At 43.7% G+C, this 21,724-nt stretch overlaps 2 protein-coding genes and 1 long non-coding RNA gene across 3 annotated transcripts; all 3 read right to left on the reverse strand.

Moving 5' to 3' along the window:
• On the reverse strand, positions 930 to 2,305 carry LOC110433309. The gene is made up of 3 exons (XR_002450674.1): positions 2,227 to 2,305; positions 1,933 to 2,046; positions 930 to 1,254 (listed from the first exon to the last, which is right to left on the reverse strand). It is a non-coding gene; the product is annotated as an uncharacterized LOC110433309 (long non-coding RNA).
• LOC8062285 (FK506-binding protein 5) lies at positions 8,612 to 10,647 on the reverse strand. Its single transcript, XM_002459017.2, has 2 exons — positions 9,150 to 10,647; positions 8,612 to 8,892 (listed from the first exon to the last, which is right to left on the reverse strand). The coding sequence occupies exons 1-2, from the start codon at positions 10,645 to 10,647 to the stop codon at positions 8,759 to 8,761; spliced, it is 1,632 nt and encodes a 543-aa protein (XP_002459062.1). The 3' UTR covers positions 8,612 to 8,758.
• LOC8062286 (vesicle-associated protein 1-1) lies at positions 12,339 to 18,156 on the reverse strand. Its single transcript, XM_002459018.2, has 8 exons — positions 17,788 to 18,156; positions 16,115 to 16,185; positions 15,725 to 15,806; positions 15,023 to 15,138; positions 14,370 to 14,933; positions 13,852 to 13,914; positions 13,673 to 13,750; positions 12,339 to 12,791 (listed from the first exon to the last, which is right to left on the reverse strand). The coding sequence occupies exons 1-8, from the start codon at positions 17,834 to 17,836 to the stop codon at positions 12,681 to 12,683; spliced, it is 1,134 nt and encodes a 377-aa protein (XP_002459063.1). The 5' UTR covers positions 17,837 to 18,156; the 3' UTR covers positions 12,339 to 12,680.

Raw genomic sequence — 21,724 nt, forward strand, 5'->3', positions numbered from 1 at the left:
CTACATGTTTTTATTTGTGATTTTCTCCGCTACTGTACTTCTGCAATAGCTCATCTTAATTACTCCTCGTCCAAGTTACATGCTTCTGGAATCTGGATAGAGAAGCTGGCTGTTTTTTTAATTTGGTGCTGATACTAATACTGATTTGTTATAAGAGAAAAACACTATTTTATTACTAAAACTTAGGCCTTGTTTAGTTTTTAAAAAAATTTAAGATCCTCGTCACATCGAATCTTGCGGCACATGCATGAAACATTAAATATAGATGAAAATAAAAATTAATTACACAGTTTGTCTGTAAATCACAAGATGAATCTTTTGAGCTTAGTTAGTCCATGATTGAATAATATTTATCAAATAAAAACAAAATTGCTACAGTGCCCAAAAACCTAAATTTTTGCAAAGCCTTAGTGTTGATAAGTTCAAATACAACATTACAAATATTTAATAATTTTGGTCATTTTTTTTAATTTTTTTGTTCTGCCACGTCGATGAGTTTCACGCAAAGGATGAGAATGAGGCCTCGATCGAAACCGTTCACTACCAGGCTACAGGTTTTTCTAACGGCCGAAAGCGACGCGAATGTCCAAAATACCGTCAGATTCCTGTCGGCCAGCCGTCAGCAAACAGCCGACAGAAACAGCTCGACAGGTTAGGAAACAATTCCTGACGGTTTAGGTTTTGCTGGCCAGGATCAGCTCCTGTCAATACAACCGTCAGGAAATCCCGACAGGAATTCTGCATTTTTATCTTGTCAATACAATCCGTCAGGAAAAGATAATCTGGCCGTCAGAAAAGACTATACCAAGTCTATCTTTTACTACTGCCAATATAAATAATATTTGTGCACTACAATATTATATATCCATTCAAATCATATTAGAAATTCACTTTCTCACAAATGATCACGACCATATAGTGAATCATGGTTTCTCAAGCCAACCAAATCCATACTGCCTTCATATTACAAATTCATTGGTCACCACACAAGGAACATTGCAGCTTCTTCTATACTAAGTTAAGATTACAAGTTGAGTACACTGCATATACTGCTTCTCATTACAAATTCATTGTTCACCTTCACCACACAAGGAACATAACAACTAACAACTAACATACTAAGTTGGGATTACAAAGTTAAGTACACTACATGGGTTTTTCCTGTACTCTTTTCTATCAAGTAAAATATTTTCTACTGCTGAAGTTTGGATTACCCTCCATCAGTAGATATGCAACTTTAGTCTTCCATGTGTCCTACAGAAGAATATGCTAAATGTCAGTATGAAACATTGTGGCCCAACTTTAGTCTTCACAAATCACCAACCTAGCATGCCAAAAGGGTTTAAAATTGCCAAATGGATACCACAAGTTGAATAAAACAGACAAATTGAAACTCCTAAGTATCACGAAGGATAGTCTATAAACAAGGTAAATGGCAAACAGGCTCATATTCTGATAGTTTGACAATAGATTACCATGTCATCGGTCATTGGCCAGAAAACAAACACGCACATATTCTGATAGTTCTCATACTTCAACTCTTACTAGTTCTGATAGTTGTTAACATTTCTTATCTACCATTTACACCTCAGAGGGAAATTGCAAAGGACTTGTAGTCCTTACCATATTTCAGTTATCCAGTAGCTAGCTAAGCCAGATCGCAGCAGCCGTAAAATGTTAGAAAAAAAATATTTTAGTCTTTTGTAATATTACTTCTGGATTATTATTGTCTAGACTTGCGAGCTTTTAAGGCTCTGCACACTAGAGAAAATGAAGCTACCAGAATACTATCTTCATAAAAGATAAACTTGAATCTGCAAACTTAAGAGCAAGTTCAACTTACTTTGCAGTCACCAGCAAATCATCTTTAACTATAGAACTTCTCTTATTTTATTTTCAGAACTAGTAAGAGTTCAAAATACAAATACAAACCTCTGATAAAGCATTAACAACTGATAAACCAACACCATATATATATGTGAAGCGCTCCAGGGACACTGTAACCACTCTTTGAACCTCCAAATTTGCCACCAATACGTGCATTAGCTGCATCGTTAATACAGCAAATTAATTAACATTAAGATTTCACGCAGTTTGCTAGTTCTAAATCTAAATCAAAACATAGATCTCATCAGTTTTATGCAATTGTGAAAATAGATCCCTTCAGGAAAGTAAAAACACAGCAGATCTGAGAGGGAGGTTGGGAGAGAGAGAGAGAGAGTACACCTGAGGGCAGTGGCGGACCCCTAGGGCCACGCGGACGTCGAGGAGCCGGTCAGGGCGGCGGCGCGGGCGTTGACGAGCCCCTCAAGGCAGTGGCGGCAAGGGCGCCGAGGAGCCCCTTGGGGCGGCGAAGAGCCCGGCGGCGCGGCGGCGGCGTGGCGACGGCTTGGAGTCGGGGAGGCCCCTCGGGGAGGTGGCACGGGCGTCGGGGAGGCCTTGGAGGCGGTGATGGTGCCAGCGGCGAGGAGCTCCTGGGGCGGTGGGGAGACGCTCAAAGGGGGGATCCCTCGATGCGGAGACGGGCCTGTCGCTCAGTGGCGGCGGGTTTGGCGATGGCGAGTTTTATCTCTTGATGTGGGACCCACCATACTGTAGCTTGGGGGGAAAATGTGTCCTTAATTTTTTTAGGCTGCGCCGCAGGAGCAATCCTATCTGTCGATTTAGGACGGCTGAGTCGCGCGGGGAGGAGTCCTGTCGGTTGGACAGCGTCGTCAGGAGTGATGGGCGTGTTCCTGACGGTTTCTTTCTTTCCCGTCGGTTTCTACGAGCCGACGGGAATATTCTGACTCAGTTATGTCGGTTTGCGGCAACCGACAGAAGTCCTTTTAAATTTCTGACGGTTTTGACAAAACCGCAAGGAAATAAAAAAACCGACAGGAAAAAGCTGTGGTCTGGTAGTCTTTGGACGCACGAAACGGTGCCGTGTTACTATCAGTGCCGTGTTACCAAGGCGAGGACTATGCTCCGACCGAGCGAGCGCATCCGCCGCATGCACTTATGTACAACTTTTAACTGAGTTTTGACATCGGATCAGTCCCAGCAGGCGTTGTTACGCTACGACATTACCGACGCGTGACTGATGTCATCTTGGTTTTTCTCTTCTATTTCTTTTTTATTACGTATAATAAAAAATGATATGTTAATTCATCGCTAAAAATAAAACACTGATATGGACATGGAAATTCTTCTCTTTTTTTTTAAGAAAGGACATGGCAATTCATGGAGCGTGACCTAGAAGAGCAGCGAGGTAACGTAACGGTGGTAGGGCTCAAGATCTGGTCCCAAATATGCATAGAGGACAGAGAGAGCACATCAGCCTTTCACAGACCGTTCTAAAATTTGCCTACAGGCCAAAGAGCCCATCAGCCTTTCGCAGGCAGACAGTGGGGACGGCCCAGCGTGGTGGGCCAGCCCAGAATTGCCTTCGCACCACTGCATTGGCCCATTAGAGACATGACGCTCTGCTAAAAAAAAAGACATGACACGTAGGCTGAAATGGCGTCTCAAATTCGAATTATCAGAATCGGATTTTTTTTTATTCTAGAATCGGATGGTTTGCCTAGACATAGCATGTGATGAGCTCATAGGACTTGGCATAAACTTTGTCAAGACATGAATGGGACCTGCTCCTTCGGTCTTCTTTTATGATTTGAACAGCAAAAACAAAAACGTGCACATAGAATTCTTTTTAACATGAGAGAAATGTGTTTGTAAAGGTCTATCTACACGTTTTTAGCCTTGTTCAGCTTTGTTGTAAGATAAAAATATTATTCATTCGCTGAAAAAATATCGGTGACAAGTTCAAGTGAACGGTGTCAGAAATCGTAAATGTACAAAGGAAAATGTAAATACACGGTTTTTAGGAGTCTACCAATCAACAATAATTATTTGTACGTATATAAACATATCCGAATAGATGATTAAGTCAGCTGATGCTAAGATTAACAAAATTAATATTGATATCTCGTTATCATTGAATATATCGTTTATTACAAAAAGAAGTAGCACCGTTAATTTATAAAAATTATTCTAAAAAATGAGACAACTTAAATCTAGATAATAAGTTCCACCATAAATAACAACCTTGTTCCCTTCTAATGATAACATTGGTACACTGATTTAATGAGAACATTGTTGCCATAGCCCACGCACCTCTAGCAGAACCCAACATCCCCAACCTAACTAGCTGACCTCACTTCACACAAATCAGCATTTTCAATCACGTTAGCAACAAATGCTTTCAAGATGCAATAATAAATTAGGCCTTAGTGTAACGGTAGTACTTTTGTTTTTATTTGACAAATATCGTCCAATCATGGAGTGATTAGGCTTAAAAAATTCGTCTCGCGATTTATAGTTGTACAATTAGTTATTGTTTTCATCTATATTTAATGCTCCATGCATATACTGCAAGATTCGATGTAACGAAGAATTTTGAAAAGTTTTTAGTTTTTGGGTGACTAAACAATGCCTTAGTGTGACTCGACTTAAGTTGACCTCTTCTACGGTAGAGTTGACTCTTATTTTTAGTAGTCAACAACAGTTTTGCTCTTCTTCCTAGAAAATTCTCTAAAATGAATCATGATTATTACTCATCAGGCAATACTTTTGCTAAAACCCACTAAAATAGATCACGACTCATACCCTACTGTTCTAAATTATAAATTATTTTTAGTTTTTTAAAGTACATACATATTATGTCTAGATATCTAGAAAAGCTAAAATTATTTAGAACGGATGAGACTATATTTTATACGGTAATGATAAGATGCAGACGTCCGTCCGTCCGGACGCCTCCGCATCGAGCAACGAGCAACCAAACCTTTTCTATTTTCCTTCACCTCGCGAGATCTATTCCCCATCGAGACCTCTTCCCCATTTCTCAATTCCTCCCAACTCAACACGGTCGTGGCCGGCTCCCCCTCGCCGCATCAAGCCTATGCACTTCTCCACCACGCCGCACGATGCCTCCACCGCATCATCCGCTTGCCGTGCGGATCTATAGCGCGCTGCATGCCTCCCCCTCGCCGTACGCCGACCGCGTCGGTCTGCAGCGCGCTACCCTCTTTCCCCTCGCCATATGCCGGCCACGCCAGTCTGCAGTGCTCTGCCTGCCTCCCCCTCGCCATACGCTGGCCATGCGGTCTCTAGCGCGCTTCGCGCCTCACCCTCGCCGTACGTCGGTCGTGCCGGTCTCTAGCGCATTGCCCGCGCTCCCACTCGCCTCCGGTCTCCCTGCTCGTCGTAGGCCCATATCGCAATGGTCCACCATGCCGCTCCACTCCACTATGGCACGCTGACTGCCTCCACGGTGCCATGCTCCCGTCGTGACGGCCTCCATCGTGCTGGTTGCCAGTTGCCTGCCCCGGCGTCCTCGCCCACCGAAGCTCCCAATGCCTGCAGATCTGGCGGCAATGGCGCTCTCCGCGCGCAGACTCTCTTCTCTCCCCCCTTGTTGCATCTGTATCTTTTAGTTGTTTCAGAAGCTTCAGAGGTATGTTGCAGTAGAATCATATAGATGTTGCACAAGTAGATCTGGGGACGTTCCACTTTTGTTCATATGTCGCAACTGTTTTCAGAGGATTGTTGCAAGCACTTTATTCGAATTGTTTCATCTGTTTCTAGACAATGTTGCAATCATTCTTTTGATCTGGATGTTTCATATGGTTTACTCGATTGTTGTAATAGTACTTCCTAAATTGTTTCAGTTGCTTTCGGTCTTACATTGCAGCACTTATTTCCATGTTGCAAGTGTTTTTCATTCGAACGTTGTTTCATACGGTTCACTCATTTGTTGCAATAATATATTCTAAATTGTTTCAGTTGTTATAGTAGTTGTCCCATGATGTTGCAAGTGTTCTTTTTTTTTTATTTTTTATGTTGTTGGGCTGTTGAGGGGCGAGCCACGCAGACGGGGGTGCGTGGTTCGCTAGGGCCCAGCGGGCGGAAGTGCTGGGGGCGGCAGATCCAGGTGCTATGGCCATGGAGGCGCTGGACATGCAACATGCTTATCGCGGGCATGGGCAGACATGGCGGGCTGCGGGGCTATCTGGGGGTGTGCGGACTGGGCTGGGGGCATGCGGATTGGCAAAGGACGTGTGGAACTGGGAAGGGGCGGGGCGCTGAGGATGTGCGGACTGGGAAGTGAAAGAGGCGGTCGAACGCTAAGAGGCGTCCGGACGCTAGCACCCGGATCGGACGTCCGGGCGCTAGCAGTTCCGTATTTTATATGGAACATCCTTAAATGAACTTGCAAACAAAAATCACGACAAATAGTAATGAATCGCTATCATTTTAATTGCGATTTTTGCACAAATCTCCCTCGAAAAGTGTAAAAGTTAGCGAAATAGTCCTTCCGCGCACTCTTCCCCATGGCCGATGCTCCCTTCTCGTCCGGCGACGGCGACGGCAGCTCCCGTCGGCCGTCGCGGCGAGTGGGCTAGCATTCCTCCTCCTGCTCTCCCCCCTTCCCAGGCGGGTTCCTCACCGCTGCGCTCCCGCTCCCACTATTCTCTCACCATGGATATGGCCGGCTAACCGCCACGGAGCTACCACGTCAGAGAAGGGGAGGACAGGATCGACAAGGAGGAAGAAAGGAGTCGTGCGGGTTGCTGAGGATCACGAGGAGGAGGGATATGGGGACTAGATCGGAGTGCGAGTTCATGGACCATTGGTTTCCCCAGGTGATGCTATGTTTGACTGCTTTGGACTACTTTATTTGTCCCCACCTCAATTCTCGAACCATGATTTTTCTATATGTATACTTGATCTGTGTTCATCAGCAAACATAAGTAATTGTTGAATCTTGTATCATCGGATCATGCTAGTATAAGTTTTCTTTTGCTTCCTCGACACTAGAGTAGCACAGATTTTGAGCCTCAAAAAAGGATGTAGCTGATCATGCATTTCATGAACCGGGACGAACTACACACACTCGTCCCTTCAAAACTTTACACAAAATCCTAGGCTTCAGTTACATGGCTTGAAAAGTTTTCTGAAGATGCAATGGAGTTTGGTGCCTTAAGTTCTCTTTCCAGATTTGACAGAAAATTGGACACAAATAAATATTGCAGAAGGCGACTCAAATACCAAATCAACAAATTTCAGTAGTCAATTTATCATAAACTTTCGGATCAGGTTACAGATCAAACTTCTGCAGTAGGCACATTGATAATAATAGAACGCTTTACAACTCAGCATAATTTATTTCATAATTTGGACTTAACTGAACTCAACATATGATGCCTAGCTCGGTGCTCATCTCCTATTCAACCCAGCACATCTCAGAAGATGATCCTCCTACCTTGAAGCTTGAAGGAGTCGTCACCCGATCCTAGCAGCAAGGGTAGTAGGCGACGCAGCGCCTGCGCCGAGGAGGAGTGCACAGCATCAGCAGCAGCAAGGCGAGGACGATGGTGACAAGCAGCCCCAGAAGGTTGAACGCCGGCTCATCATCTTCCTGGCTGCAGCATAGCTTGCCCATGTTAGCTGTTACAAAGGGCGGAGCGATGAGCTTTTGGTAGGATGGGGATGAAGGAGGCGAGGGGAGCAATTAAAGGCTTCTTGGCTGTGGAATTTCTTTATGCCGACGACTCTGGATGGAAGGTCTTTCTATTCTATGGTATATGGTATGTCTGATATGAATCTTATTAGCTTTTGGGCTTTGTTTTGTGGCTGTGTGGGGCTAGTTGTTGAGACATCACTATCTGCCTTTCCATATTATAGTTTATTTTTCTTCTTTGTCCTTTTGGTTGAAGATGAGACAACTCATTCAACCAATCAATTACACACCAACTAGTACCACTACCACCCAATCAGGATAAATTTTGTTACAGGCACATCAGTAGGAATGTTATATGATTTAACTGGCATCAGCTTCCTGCTTTTCCTTTCAGTATATCCTGGTCAAATTCATATTCTTCTGATCTGTACTGTCATTATCAAGTGTTAATTTGATTATATTGACACCGTAATCCACATTGGTAGCATGTGCTGATACTGGTGGAAGGCCATGTTGTCTTCAACAATTTGCTGTTTTTTTTTTCCAGTGCTGCTATGCGTCGTGTATGGGTTTTTCCTCTCAAATTTTGCTTCATTCACAGGACACTGTCAGATCTATCGATAGCATATCTATTGTGGGCCATCAACATCAACTTGAATTCTGGTAAGCACATCATTTGTACTTTAATTAAAAGACACCTGTCCAGTTGTTTTCACTGTACATATCATATAGAATACTAACTTTAATTAAGTACCCTTCCTCATGTGGATAATGATTTTCAAAAATGTCTACCCAACTCTTGATGCATCATTTTGCTAGTTGCATTTGAATTTAAAATTTTTGAATAAACACAAGACAACCTGTCTAGAAAAGGACATGCTGACTTAGTTTGTTGTTCTATATGTCCTTGATTTTGAATAATGCAACAAACTCATCAACAACTACCTGCCAACTACATTTAAACCACATGGTCAGTATAAATTTTGCCTAAAATGGTATTTTTAGACAAATACCTTAATGCTGTATTGCACAGAATGACAGTCACGCTATCAATTCTGTAAGCATGCAGCAGTAAGAAGCATGCACAACTCCTTGAACACACATGTATGCACAACTCCTTTGACTAAAAGGAACAGAGCATGTTGAACATTCAATGACGCATACATGTTATCTGGCACGGTACATCATTTTCAGTTCAAAAAGAAAGATCACTTAGAGCGGCAGCCTTTTCATCATCGTTCTCCTTCTCTGGGCTCAAAAAGACGATGCACTTAGAGCACCATCCTTTTCATTATCGCTTTTCTTCTCTGGGATACCCAAGTCCAATGTCTTTTCCTCGGTGGTTCTGACCTCCTTCAAATCAATAGGTTCTTTCCCATCTGATTCCCCTGCACATGGGATGAATGGGTTTTACGCCAGTACTTAGTTTGGCACATGATGGTACTATAGAGCAGAATTATATAATTGCTTGCATGTAGGGAGTGCTGTTGTTAGCAACAAGTTGATTATAAATTGAGGATAGCAGCAGAAGACTTTTTACTTGCACTATGAGTCTATGATCAATTATCATGAGTTCATGACAAAAGAAGAAATGTGTGGTTAACATATAGAATGACACAGTTAACAATAAGAAAATTCAACTTACCCTCGTCTCTCAAAGGTGTAATGGATTTCCCATCCTCTTGCTCGTTGGAGACACTCTCCTCTTCCTCAACCTTGTTCTCCCCTACTGTGTCCACCTTCTCCTCCTCCACTTTCAATTCCTCAACAACTTTTGTTAGCACCTGCTCAACAGCAGTAGGATCTGGCAGGTCTGCCTCATTGTTTACCTCATTATCTTCAGAAGGTTCAGACTGCCCTGCTGCCTCCTCTTCAGCTTCTGTTGCACCATCAGCTTCGGTCATGCCCTCCTCATCCTCAAAAACAGTAGGCTCTGCCAGCTCTGCCTCATTTTCCACCTCATTGTCATCAGAAGGCTCAGGTTTCTCTTCTACCTCCTGTTTCTCCTCCTCCTCTTCCTCCTCCTCCTCCTCCTCCTCTTGGGCAGCCGGTAAGCTGGCAATTTCATTGTCCTTGGTCATCGGGGAAGCTGCAGAGGCAACACCATCATCGTCCTTGGTTGCAGGGGTAGCCACAAAGTTAATACTGTGACCATCCTTGGTCACAGGGGCTACTGGTTTTGCGAAGGTGACACTGCCATCTTCCTCAGTCACCATGGCAACTTGGTCCTTGGTTGCTGGGGCAGCGGCAGAGGTAACACTCTCATCATCCTTGGTCACAGGGGAAACTGGTACTGCAAATGTGACACTTCCATCCTCCTCGGTCACCATGGCAACCATGTTGCTGGTCGTGGGGGCAGTTCCGAAGGTAACACTTTCATCGTCCTTGGCGTCGGCGTCATCTGGTACTGCAAAGGTGACGCTGCCGTCCTCCTCTGTCACCATGGCAACCGGGAACGTTACACTCTCAGCAACGTTGCCGTTCTTGGTCGACGTAGCCTCATCGTTCTCCTCGATCACCATGTCTTTATTGTCACCCCCATTTTCCTTCTCAATGGCTGCCTTAGTCGATATTTTGAGCACATCATCCTTCTTGATATCTTCTTTCTTCTCTGTAATGACATTCACATCCTCAGTTGATGACATGCCAGCCTTCTGACCAGCGACCCCTGCTTTGTCCTTGACGGCCTCATCTTTCTTCTCCTTGGCAGCCTTATCGGCAAATGCTTCTTTGCCCTTTTCAACGGTGACCGCTTCTCTAGCATCCGTGACGACTGCTTCATCCTTCTTGATCTCGACCTGTTTCTCCTCCCCGTTGGCATTCGCCGTCGAGATTGTGTTGCCCTCCTTTGCAGTGACGGCTTCTTTATTGTCCTTCACGACCTGTTCGGCCTTGTTGTTGATTGCTTCCTCTTTCTTCTCCCCAATGGCTTTCTCTTTCAATCTGGCTGCCTTGTCCTTTGTCTCAGCGATCGCCTCGCCATTGGCCTTCGCAGCGGCGGTGGAGGCATTGTCGCATGGCTGAAGCACACGGGACGATGGCTGGGTGGCGTCGATGACGCTGGATTTCCTCTTGAATCGGTTGCATCTGCTGCTGCCGGAGTTGCCGGTGGCCACCGCTTCTTTGGAGCCACCGCAGCCCATGGTGGCTCAAAGGAGAGGAGAGAGAGCGTCCGAGATGCAAAATGCAACGAGAGGACGAGAAACCAATATGAGGTTCTGAGATTTGAGGCAAGGAGGAGTCGCAGGAGATTAATTAGGGTCTTATATGCCACGTGTATGCATGAATGGACAAGTCTCGTGGGGAAAACGCTTGCATGCATGATGTGACAAATTTAGGGAAACCATAACCAAACAAAAGTTTTTTGTTGAAGGGGTTGCGGCAAGTGTGTTTGTTGTCTAATTGCAGCGCATCATTGCTGTAAAATTTGCTCCGTTTAGAGATTTTTTTTTAAAAAAAAAAACAAACAAACTTTGTGCCTAACTGGCTGTCTTAGATCATTGGGCTCGGCCGACCGGTTGGACGGTTGGTTGCTGTCCTTGCTGATCCAAGAAGGAAGGGAACTATTCAGGTGCTTCATTACCCCCCTATGCTGACTTGGATACAAAATTGCAAATGTTGATTGGGTGTAACAAACAATGCAACAACACCATGTTTTTGTAGATCACAATACCATGCTGCGACGAACTGAGGTGCAATTAGTCATGTACTGAACCAAAGCTTAAGAGCGCAGAACTCTTCCTTAGAATGGAACAGTAATGAAAGAACAGTGGTTGAGGCAGAGACCAGAGGATGAGATGAGATGGAGCTGCCATTGAACGGCAGGTGCATGCGCAGCTGCCAGTCCTGAATCTTGATCGCCGGTCTATAAAATCCTCGTCCACCTTGAGCTAGCACTGCACCACATCAGTCGATACACTCAGCTGCATTTGCAGCATTGCTTTGGTTCACTCTCTGCAAATATTTTGTGGCCTGGGCCGAGTTTTTGTGCAGCTGTGACTGTGTGGCTAGGCAGCTTCCTGCCATCGTGGGCGATCGAGATGGGTCCCCATGGACCGGGAGGCCCAGGGTGGGGCCCACCTGGAGGAGGCCCTGCAGACTGGGGGCCGCCACCCGGTGGACCTGGTGGACCTGGTTTCTGGGGACCTGGCTTTGGCGGCTTCATGGGATCTTGGTGAGCTGAACACTAACTACTGTACCTAATAGCATTCCAATCTTTGGAACTGTTGAATCAGATGCTGCTCAATGCTTTAGTGTATATAAGATTCTCAGCAACTCTCGTTTTGTTTTTTTTTAAAAAAAATTGGCTCGTGTTCGCCGGAAAATGTTTCCACTATGATCATTTGATGGGCTATGGTTCTACTGCTGTGCAGCTTCTACGTTCTCTGCTGCTGCTGCTTGCTGCAGGACTGCTGCCCGCCGTTCCTCGGACGCCCTGGCCCCGGCGGCCCGCCGCCCTTCTGAATTCTGATGCCGTTTCCTGATCAGATCCCGAGGTGAAATAAAGGTATTTTGCAGGTCCCCTGTTGAGCAAGTGCTGTCCCCTGTTGGTCCTCTCCAGAGCCCATCATGTTCAATGGATTTCTTTTTCTTTTTTTGGCGAACAGAATGGATTTCTGTTTGCAGATCGCTGTGCCTGTGCGTGCCTATCCTTTGTATGCTCCCTACTTTTCGTTGCATGAACACTGATGAAAATCCAATCAGACTGGCTGTTACCTTGACACGAACTAAACGATCGTGAATTCGTGATTTAGATTTTCGAGACACTGTTTTGTGCCATTATAGGACGGGATATTAGACTCTAGTTATTAATTAACTACATAAAACCAATAACTTGAACGAAACCAGGTGTAAATAGATCAATTCTGATTCAGGACAAGCGAATCCAGCAAACTGTAAAAGAAAAGCTCAGGCAGATGGAAGAATCCCATGTTAATCTACAAGGCAGCAGGCATCTTTTGGGTGGGTTCTATACAACGCGAAAAAAAAGAAACTGTTCTATACACAGGCAACTGGTAGTTTGGCATTGCTGTTATGTGCAAAACCATATGAAGTTCTGAACTAATAATGCTAATAATAAATTCACCTCTCCAACATTTTGGAGCTCAACTGCCATTCAATTCTCTTGCCGCATAAGAAGCATCCCAGCTGCTGAACTTTTTTTAGAGTTCGGAACTCATATTCGGAGCAGGTAACCGAGTGAGGTACCAAGAAGCGCCACATACACCACAAAGAGCAAGGGGAAACCCACTTGACTCCTTGGGGTTCCCTTCTTTCTTAGGAATACCTGGACAAACCATGCATCATATTAGAAATAATATAAGCAAACAATGACCGATTTGTAATAACAAAATCCTAAATCAAAGCAAATTCAATGATGGTGAAAGAGCAGTTTCGACAGCGAGAAGTTTGCAACATTCGGTCAACATGGACAAGATATCAGGTGACTATCAGTCGACCCTCCAGATCTAAACACATAAATTGGGAAATGAGTGCATCAATAAATTTTGGTTATCAGATTCTATCAGGGGACCCTTTTTTTGTTTGGATAGATATATGGGGACCATTTAGTAAATGAAATTCCAGATGGATGGCTCCTCCAGCATCTGGTACAAATGCCTCCAGCAGAAACATGGCACAGAGAATCTACCAGAACCAGTTAATGGCATTATGCACTGCAGTGCGGTTCTGACTAGAAAATGCTGAGACTATAAATGTGTTAGCTTGCACCTACAAATTTCAAGCCAAACAGTAACAGGATGGGAATTGGGAAGGGGGTTGTGGCTAGAAGGCGTTTAGCTTTTTCATGCTTCTTATTTAGGCCTTGTTTAGTTTACAAAATTTTTCAAGATTCCCCGTCACATCAAATCTTGCGGCACATGCATAAGCATTAAATATAGACGAAAACAAAAACTAATTACACAGTTTACCTGTAAATCGCGAGACAAATCTTTTGATCCTAGTTAGTCTATGATTGGATAATATTTGTCACAAACAAACGAAAGTGCTACAGTAGCGAAATCCAAAATTTTTCTCAAACTAAACCAGGCCTTATCAGCCAAGCTAAAAACCCTATGCTTGAATACTCTTTCTTTTAAGCAACAGTATATATAGTTGTTCTACATTTTCCAGATGGTAATATAAATATCGATGAAGTTCAAGACAAACCATTTCTTGCTGTAGCTTATCCCGCTCCTGGGTGGTACTTCTGCTCTCTTCTCTTAGCCTTATTATCATCTTTTCAGCCTACAAAACAGAAACATATTAGAGTATCTTCACCATTTAATGAAAATCTAATCCTCATACTTGTTTAAGAAATGGAAAGTATCCCATGGTGTTCAGCTTACCTCTTCCAATTTTAATTCAAGATTGTTGAGCTTTGATTTCATATTCTGAACATCTTCTGTTACCTGGTACATATGTAAAAGGAGAAAGTGAACACATTGCTGTACGAAAAGAAAAACAACAAAACATCCCCAATTCCCCATGCAAGTTGAGAGTTTTATGTATATATGTTGACTTGAAGGCTGTGATTCTGTTAAAGAAATAAATCAAACTGTAGAGCCAAGATGAGGGCCACAATTCAAAGTTCAATCCAGTTTTCTAAGTAACTGTTCACCATTGTATTTCATAACTGTTCTTTTTTTAATAAAGATTCAGTAGAAAACAGGTGGTTTTTTTTGCCAAAATCTAACCAGTATTAAGGCTTGGTTCTGCTTGGGGTGTATGTGACTCTGTTGGGCTAGAAGCTGGGTTGTGACTAGTGTATATCAAAAACATGTTTAACAGCTCTACTGACCATTCGCTTATATTAAGCTAAACTGAGGAAAATGGGCATATGGTGTACTAGATAATGGAAGCTTACATGAGATAATTGATGGTTTTGCACATTGAAAAGTCCTCGGTCACTTAGCATAACAGCTTCTTTAGGAGTAGTTTCCTCCAGTGGAGGAGATTCCTTAAAAACTGCAACGCTTTGTTTCAAAGGAGGAGATTCCTTAAAAACTGGAACGCTTTGTTTTGAAGGAGGGGATTCAATGGAAATAGCAGGGGCATGTTCAATTGTAACAGTAGAGGCATGTTCAACTGTAATAGCAGAGGGGTCTTTTTGAGCGGAAGGAGATTCTGCCAATACAGCTGGTGCTTCATTCAGTGGCACAGGAATTTCTCTCAGGCCTGGAGTCTCTTCGACAGGTGAAGGTATTCCAGTCACAATTGCTGGAGCTTGTGCCAGAGGGGCAGGAACTTCTATTGAAACATCTGGCACTTGATTCTCTATATTTGGCATCTCCTTCTGTACAGGAATTCCAACAGCTGGCTCGGTGTCATGAATTCCATTAGTCGGTTGCTCTTCAAGGGATTGGTATGCACTAACAAGAACAACTCTTAATTTGCTTTCCTCGATGTATCTGCCAGTTTCTTTGGAGAACTGATAAGAAAGAATTAGTGAGCATCACAGTTACAACAAACGACATGAAAAGAACACTATGCAACTATAGGTTATAGCTAGGTGCTTACAAAAGCAGGAACCAGTTCCTCGTCAGATGTACCATAAGGAACAACTGTGGTCTGTACCAAAAACTTGTCTTTTAATTGCATGTCTGGTGGAGCAGCTCGGAGTGCTTGCATGGTAACTACATATATAAGTAAAAAGCAAGCACAAATAGAATAAGAGGAAAGAATAATGTAGCCAACATAAGAGAAAACTGACAAGGTATACAAAAAGACAGAAAAGTTTAATAACTACTATTGCCCTTGTACCAATAGCAAGCAAAGGTGTTATTTAATGGGCAGTGAAAGTAAAGAAGGAATCCACTTGTAATGCACATCAAACAAGAGTCAGAATTACAACCTCCGGTCTGAAACTTATCACTTTAGCTTCATGCACACTGATACCGAACCAGAACTCCACGAGGATGTTAAGAACTACTGAATTGCCTATTTTTTTTTCCTTGACAATATTATTGTGCTTCGACCTCTCAAACGCCAATACCAGTAACCACATAGTGAAATTTGGTGGAAAATGTTGCCTTGAAAACTCAAACTGACTCACTAAAATGACATCGGACAAGATGGCTATGACATATGTCTCTTTTAACTTCTAACCCCCAAGTAAGCACAATTCTTAGAAGTAGGTTCAGATGATATCAGAGTACTACCAACATGGTTCTTCTTCAATAAACACAACCATTATCAATGACAGTGAGCGTAGATGCATACCTATGAATTCACATGTTTTCCTCGGAAGGATAACCCCGGTATTTGGTCGAACACAGTATCTTTTAGGAGATGTTGTTTTAACCTAGCCAATTTGAGGAAAAGGGAAAACAAGATCAGAATTTGTTCAAAACAAGAACAGAACAGAATAGCCAAGGCACAAGCAACAAAACATCTAGTTCTAGCTATAGCATCATCAGAAACCAATTACTTAATTGGATAATAGCTTGTACTTATCTACTCAACATTATATCAAGAAATGGATAATTGGATATTCAATATTTCAATGTCTAGACATCACATATCAGCCATTAGCGTGATTGGAGAAAGACTTGAGTAGAAAATCTGAAAATAGGACTTGTTTAAGATGCTAAGTCAAAGTTGTTGACAAACCTTGAAAGCAACATATTCGTTAGACTTGTTGATTAGGTGGACAACACATGAACTTTGTTTCTTCACCTCAACTGAAAACAACACAGAACAGGAAAAAGGGGAGGTCAGATGTACATTTATTTAAAAATTAAACAGATAGAGGCCAGGGTTTGAAATGAAATGACAAACTAGTGAAAAAATGTATGCATGTTAAAGCATTTTTTTAGATAGAGGATATAAAATCCAGCCAATGCATTTTAAAGCATGCTGAGAAGTCCAGAACAAAGATGTAGCAATGCATAAATGTTAAAAAAAAAATAAAGGATGCTGAGTTCAGTCCAATAACCAAGCTGACCAGCCGAACGATTTAGAGGTTTCAACATGGTAGATTAGGTATCTGTGAGAGGCAGTTAGATTTTTCCTGTGGAAATCACAAAGTCCATTTGATGATGCACGTATTTGACAAATTTGTTGCCAGCATTCACACAGAATGACAGAAACCAGAGCAAAAAAAAGTGATGGAAAAAACTCCAGTGCACTTTCTTATAGAAAGATCAGTAACATAACATTTCACATTTTCACTACTTCACTACAGGGTCCCCCAACTATTACTTTTAGCATACTCATTGTGTTTTTTATTTTCTTCCCAAGAACACTCATAGTACCATTTTTTCACTTAATAGTGTAACCCAACCTTTTTGAGACAAAATCAGTTACAACCATGATTATACTCAGTCCAGGTCCGGCCCAAGCGCACCACAAATATGCAGTTTATAGATGCAAAATAATTTATCAAGTTCATAAAGCTTAACACCTTTCCCTCTCATCAAGGTCCTTCTCTCTCAACACAATTAATATCAGGTGTAGTGTGAACCATTAGTGCACTTTCATTCATGTTAACAGGAGCCAACAGCCAAGCATATCCTTCCCGCCGTCCCTGCTTCCCTAACACGCTGACACACGCCCCACCACCAGCCACTGGACTTTACAACCACTCGCACCACAAAATCTACCTGTCTGTGACCAAACGAAGAGAATGGAAGCAACCAACTAAAGTACTCTACTAGACTGGAAGAAAAGTTACAGGCTCTACAGTCTACACTGCCACACATTACTGACAAAGTAAAAGGTTGAAAAAGGCTAGCTTATTGCCTCGATTGGATTTGGATCCTCTAAAACCTACTGAGAGGGAGATTCTGCGAGGTGGTCCTCTAAAGCTCATGAAACCGTTACAACTGAGATTGAGAAAGCAAGGTGGGGGAAATAAAAAAAAATGGACGAAACCGTTCGCTTCCCGAATTCACAAGGGGTTTAGCTTGGCTCCTACTCCATCGAGTACGTCGCAGGTTCGGGAGCCGATCCCTCAAACCAAACGCAACAGTAGTAGTTCACGGGTCGGCTACCCTCTGCGCCTATGATCAATTCATCGCACGCGACAGGAAACCAACAAATCGGCAAAAGTTAACTCGAATCATCAGACAGCGTCACGCATAAACCTTGGCACGACACACACACACACACACACAGACGATCCGTAACGGGGGAGAAAAAACGTGAGCTACGCCAACGAAACACGCAATCGAAGCAGACAAGCACGCCCCGACAAACAAGCGCGGCGCCGGCGCCGGCGTCGGCAGACGAGGCCAGGCGAGCAGAGCGGGGGGGAAGGGGGGCGGGCGGGCGGGGGAACTTACAGGTGAACTGGAGCTCGCGCGGTTGGATCTCGACGAGGTCCTGGCCCATCGCCGCCGGCCGCAGGGGTCTCGCCCGCGAGCAGACGCACGGACTGCACAACACACAAGCGCTGCCCACCACCAGTAATCCGCTGGCCGCTAGCGAGGCCGAGGACGAGCCGGCGGGTGGTGCGCTATGAATTAGTAGCCTGTCCCGGTCACGAAGGCTCGGCGTCGCGCGCGAGAGGGACCGCCCCTCTCCCAATAGCGGTAGCAGCAGCAGGGAGAGGCGTCGGAGTGAAGAGAGGACGGGAGGACGGGAGTCGGGAGGAGGAATGGCGGTCGCTGTCGTCCCCCGCGCCGATTTTGACGAATGGGGGACGGCTGGACGGGGTTTCGGAGAAAGGGAGTAGACTAGCGGAGGGAGAGCCTCGGGGGACGCCGAGCGGGCCAGGCAAGGCGCATGTGGGGCCGCCTTTTGGCGGTGCGGGGTCCAGCCGGCAGACCCTTTTTGCAGTTTGGTCCCTACGCACGCAGTACACCCCCCCCCACCCACCCACGACGGAAACGGCAGTGGCCCTTGTTCGTGAATCGACGATAAGGTAAGGTCGGGGGCACATGAGTGAAAAAAAGTTGTAGCGAGCGAGCGTCGACGCGAGCCATGCGAGCGCGGCACCACAAGCGGCGTGCGTGGGTTTCTGAAGCGGAGGCTGCCAGGTGGACCCCGCCGCCATCAGTGCCGTGTCGGCTGGGTCGAGTCGAGCGGACGGCGGGAGCGGGGATTCGTGATCGTCGAGCCTTGTTTAGTTCGCTACGGTAGTATTTTCGTTTGTTTATGATAAATATTATCTAATCATAGACTAACTAGTATCAAAAGATTCGTCTCGCGATTTACAGATAAACTGCGTAATTAATTTTTACTTTCGTCTATATTTAATGCTTTATACATGTACCGTAAGATTCTATGTGACGGGTACTATACGGTGGTGGGTGGGTCCAGTGGGGCGGGCGGGCGCCACCTGGAGCGCGCGCCGGGTTGGCTGGGACAGTGGGGGGACGCGGGCGGGTCAGCGTCAGCCCGGATGCTGTGGGCGCGCACCGGCACGTCTGCACCCCAGGTCCTGGGTGGCCGTACGCACACTATAGACTGTAGTACGTGAGGGGAGGAGAGCGAGGAGACACCGTCACAGTGCCCCACGTGGCTGCAGGGCGCATATCTGTCCATCGCAAAAAAAAAAAGCCATGCGAACGGGTCCTCAAAACACAAATTAAACTCCGTGTTACCGTTGCCATAAACAGGCTTACATATGAGAATTTGAGTGAGGGATCCAAAAACGACTTTAAGAGAGAGCCATGATGAGGAGCTGTTTGATTGAGCCACTAGGCACTTTTGTCTACAAGGCAGTGGCTTCAAGCCGTTGATTTTGATCGTCTGGCGGCCGAGATCGATGCATGAGCAGGATACCTGGTAGGCCATCAACCAAAGGACTCCTAGTGCAAGGGTTACAAATTGCACGCGTGTAGCTGTAGTGTAGGGCAGCGATGCAGCTCACCTAGCAAGTACTTCATCTCTTTCAAATTATAAGTTGCTTTAATTTTTTTTAACATCTATTTTGCTATGTATTTAGATATAATAAAAAAAATTAAAACGACTTATAATTTAGAATAGAGTAATTACTCCATATAAGAATGGCACAGTAGGGAAAGCAGGAGAACGGGTTAACAACCACCGCATCGAGCAAGTCATAGTATATTTGTCCTCTCGTATAAACAATATATCTTCTCTCTCTAATTTAATCTAATAATCTAATGACATGGGCTCATAATTAAAAGTTGCTTAAGTTGTAGTAAAGCATTCTTTTGCCAAAAGCCAGTAGTAGATATTATTGTTGATTCGATCGCCTTTGCATGTAAACAGCTGTTCAGCAACGTAGGGGGTTAGTAGGTCCTTTCTGTGGAACGCGTATGTGCCTTTTATATGCTTATTTGACTATTGTGTTCATATATATCATATTTTTGATCCAACAAACGTTTCAGACTTTAGGGTATGTATAAAAGTGTGTCTATACAAAAGTGTAGAGCCCCCGCCCTTTTAGTTCAGCTAGTAAAAAAACTAGAAGAAAAACTCAAATGTGTAACCACTTAAAAATCTGTTTAGATCTCATGGAGCTAACATTTAGGCCTTGTTTAGAAGTTATTTTTAAAATTTTGACATTGTAGCACTTTCGTTTGTATTTGACAAACATTGTCTAATCATGGACTAACTAAGCTTAAAAGTTTGTCTCGCGATTTATAGTTAAATTGTACAATTAGTTATTTTTTATTTATGCTCTCTATGTATAAGCCGCAAGATTCGATGTGATGGAGAATCTTGTAAACTTTTACGTTTTTGATGGCATCTAAACAGGCCCCTTAGCTGCTGAAAAATAGAAGTAATAAATCAGTTAATGTTTTACCTATCACCCATTACCCATAGCAATTATACTAGCTATTACCTGGTACTCATGTATTCAAACAGGGGGTTAGTCATATAGAGAACTACGGTGTATGTATATATGCGATTTGGAAGTTGATTAATTCCCTTGCAAGGTACGCGTATACCGCTCATGTTTCTTTTTGCGGTGGCTGTGGTTGAGCTTTCATCGTCATCGTGTCCAATCTAACCACAACCGACGCCGCGAGTGGCATACCGACAAGCTAAGGGACGAGCGAGCGCCGTCCTCCACTGACCTTTGTTGCTTCGCTAAAGTCTAATGACTACTGTTCCTTGCTCCATTTCCCGTCCACTGATGTGTCACGTCGTGGTCGTGCCATTTTCATTAATATTCATTCCCAGCATGCACAGTACGACCAGCTATTATTTCTTTTCGAGACGAAGGATTTTCCTCCATTTTCATTGACAAAACAACCAAAATACTGTTTATACAGTGAGTTTTTAGAGTAGATAAAAAACTAGACAGAAGCTTACAAGAAAGACAAAACTACAGACCACGATAAGTAAATAAAGCAACTATGCCTTGCCAACAGATCACTCTGGAAGCACCAAAAAAAGCCGACAAGGCTAACTAAAGTTTAGACTTAGGAAGCAACAGAAAACAAGCAATCATGCGATTAACGGCCCTATGTAGAAAAATTCCTTGCGATCTCCAAACACCATTTTGTTCCTACACCATCTCAATTACTCTGTTACTCTGGCTTGTCATCTTGATCGTTTGACTTAGTATCCTCCAATGAGTGGTGCTTCTACGCTTTCACCTCCTTACCCACCATCTGTAAGGCAATTTTCAACATTGTATTCGCCCCAGCAATCAACTGTTCCTTGTCATCATACAAAAACAAACCTAACCAATATTCCATAAGCGAACAAGCATAACAGATAATAGAAATTGGACTTCTAACAGACTTGCCCTCAAAACAAGCACTGTTTTTTGTTTTCCAAATCGTCCAACAAATAGCTGCAATGCCTACAGCATGAAATTTGTCCCCAAAAAGTAGCCATTGCTCACACCATGCTCAACATTGATCAAAGTTTCTAGGTATATTAGAAGCACCTAAGTAATGTGCCACAAATAGCCCATACAACTTTAGCCAAACTACACTAAAATAGAAGATGTGAGACAGATTCATTGCAATCACAAAACAAGCAGGATGGTTCACCGTTCCATTTCCTCTTACTCATATTATCTCTGGTGAGTATTGCATTATTTGCCACAAGCCATAAAAAAATTTTGAGCTTATTAGCAAGGATATTTTCTTTCCAGATTTTTTTATAATAGGGGCCAGCATCACTTGCAGTAAGAGATATGTAGACTGACTTAACAGAGAAGCAACCATTCTTACCAAATTTCCAAAAAAAACCATATTCTCTTCATCTACTAAAGTAATCCTCTCAACCTTACTAAGTATATTGTTCCAATCTAGTCTCGTATTATCTACCAACTATCTGGTAAAACTAATA

The sequence above is a fragment of the Sorghum bicolor genome, chromosome 3 (assembly GCF_000003195.3).
Source record: "Sorghum bicolor cultivar BTx623 chromosome 3, Sorghum_bicolor_NCBIv3, whole genome shotgun sequence".
Classification (NCBI taxonomy): Eukaryota; Viridiplantae; Streptophyta; class Magnoliopsida; order Poales; family Poaceae; genus Sorghum; species Sorghum bicolor.

What these genes read in the sequence shown, in the direction of transcription:
- LOC8062286 (XM_002459018.2), bottom strand. Translation starts at nt 17,836, where the DNA reads ATGGGCCAGGACCTCGTCGAGATCCAACCGCGCGAGCTCCAGTTCACC. An exon ending in GCGCGAGCTCCAGTTCACCT is followed by an intron (nt 16,186 to 17,787) that starts GTAAGTTCCCCC and finishes TGTTGTTTTCAG; the next exon opens with TTGAGGTGAAGAAACAAAGT. An exon ending in TTGAATTAAAATTGGAAGAG is followed by an intron (nt 13,751 to 13,851) that starts GTAAGCTGAACA and finishes TCTGTTTTGTAG; the next exon opens with GCTGAAAAGATGATAATAAG.
- LOC8062285 (XM_002459017.2), bottom strand. Translation starts at nt 10,647, where the DNA reads ATGGGCTGCGGTGGCTCCAAAGAAGCGGTGGCCACCGGCAACTCCGGC. An exon ending in TACACCTTTGAGAGACGAGG is followed by an intron (nt 8,893 to 9,149) that starts GTAAGTTGAATT and finishes TCCCATGTGCAG; the next exon opens with GGGAATCAGATGGGAAAGAA.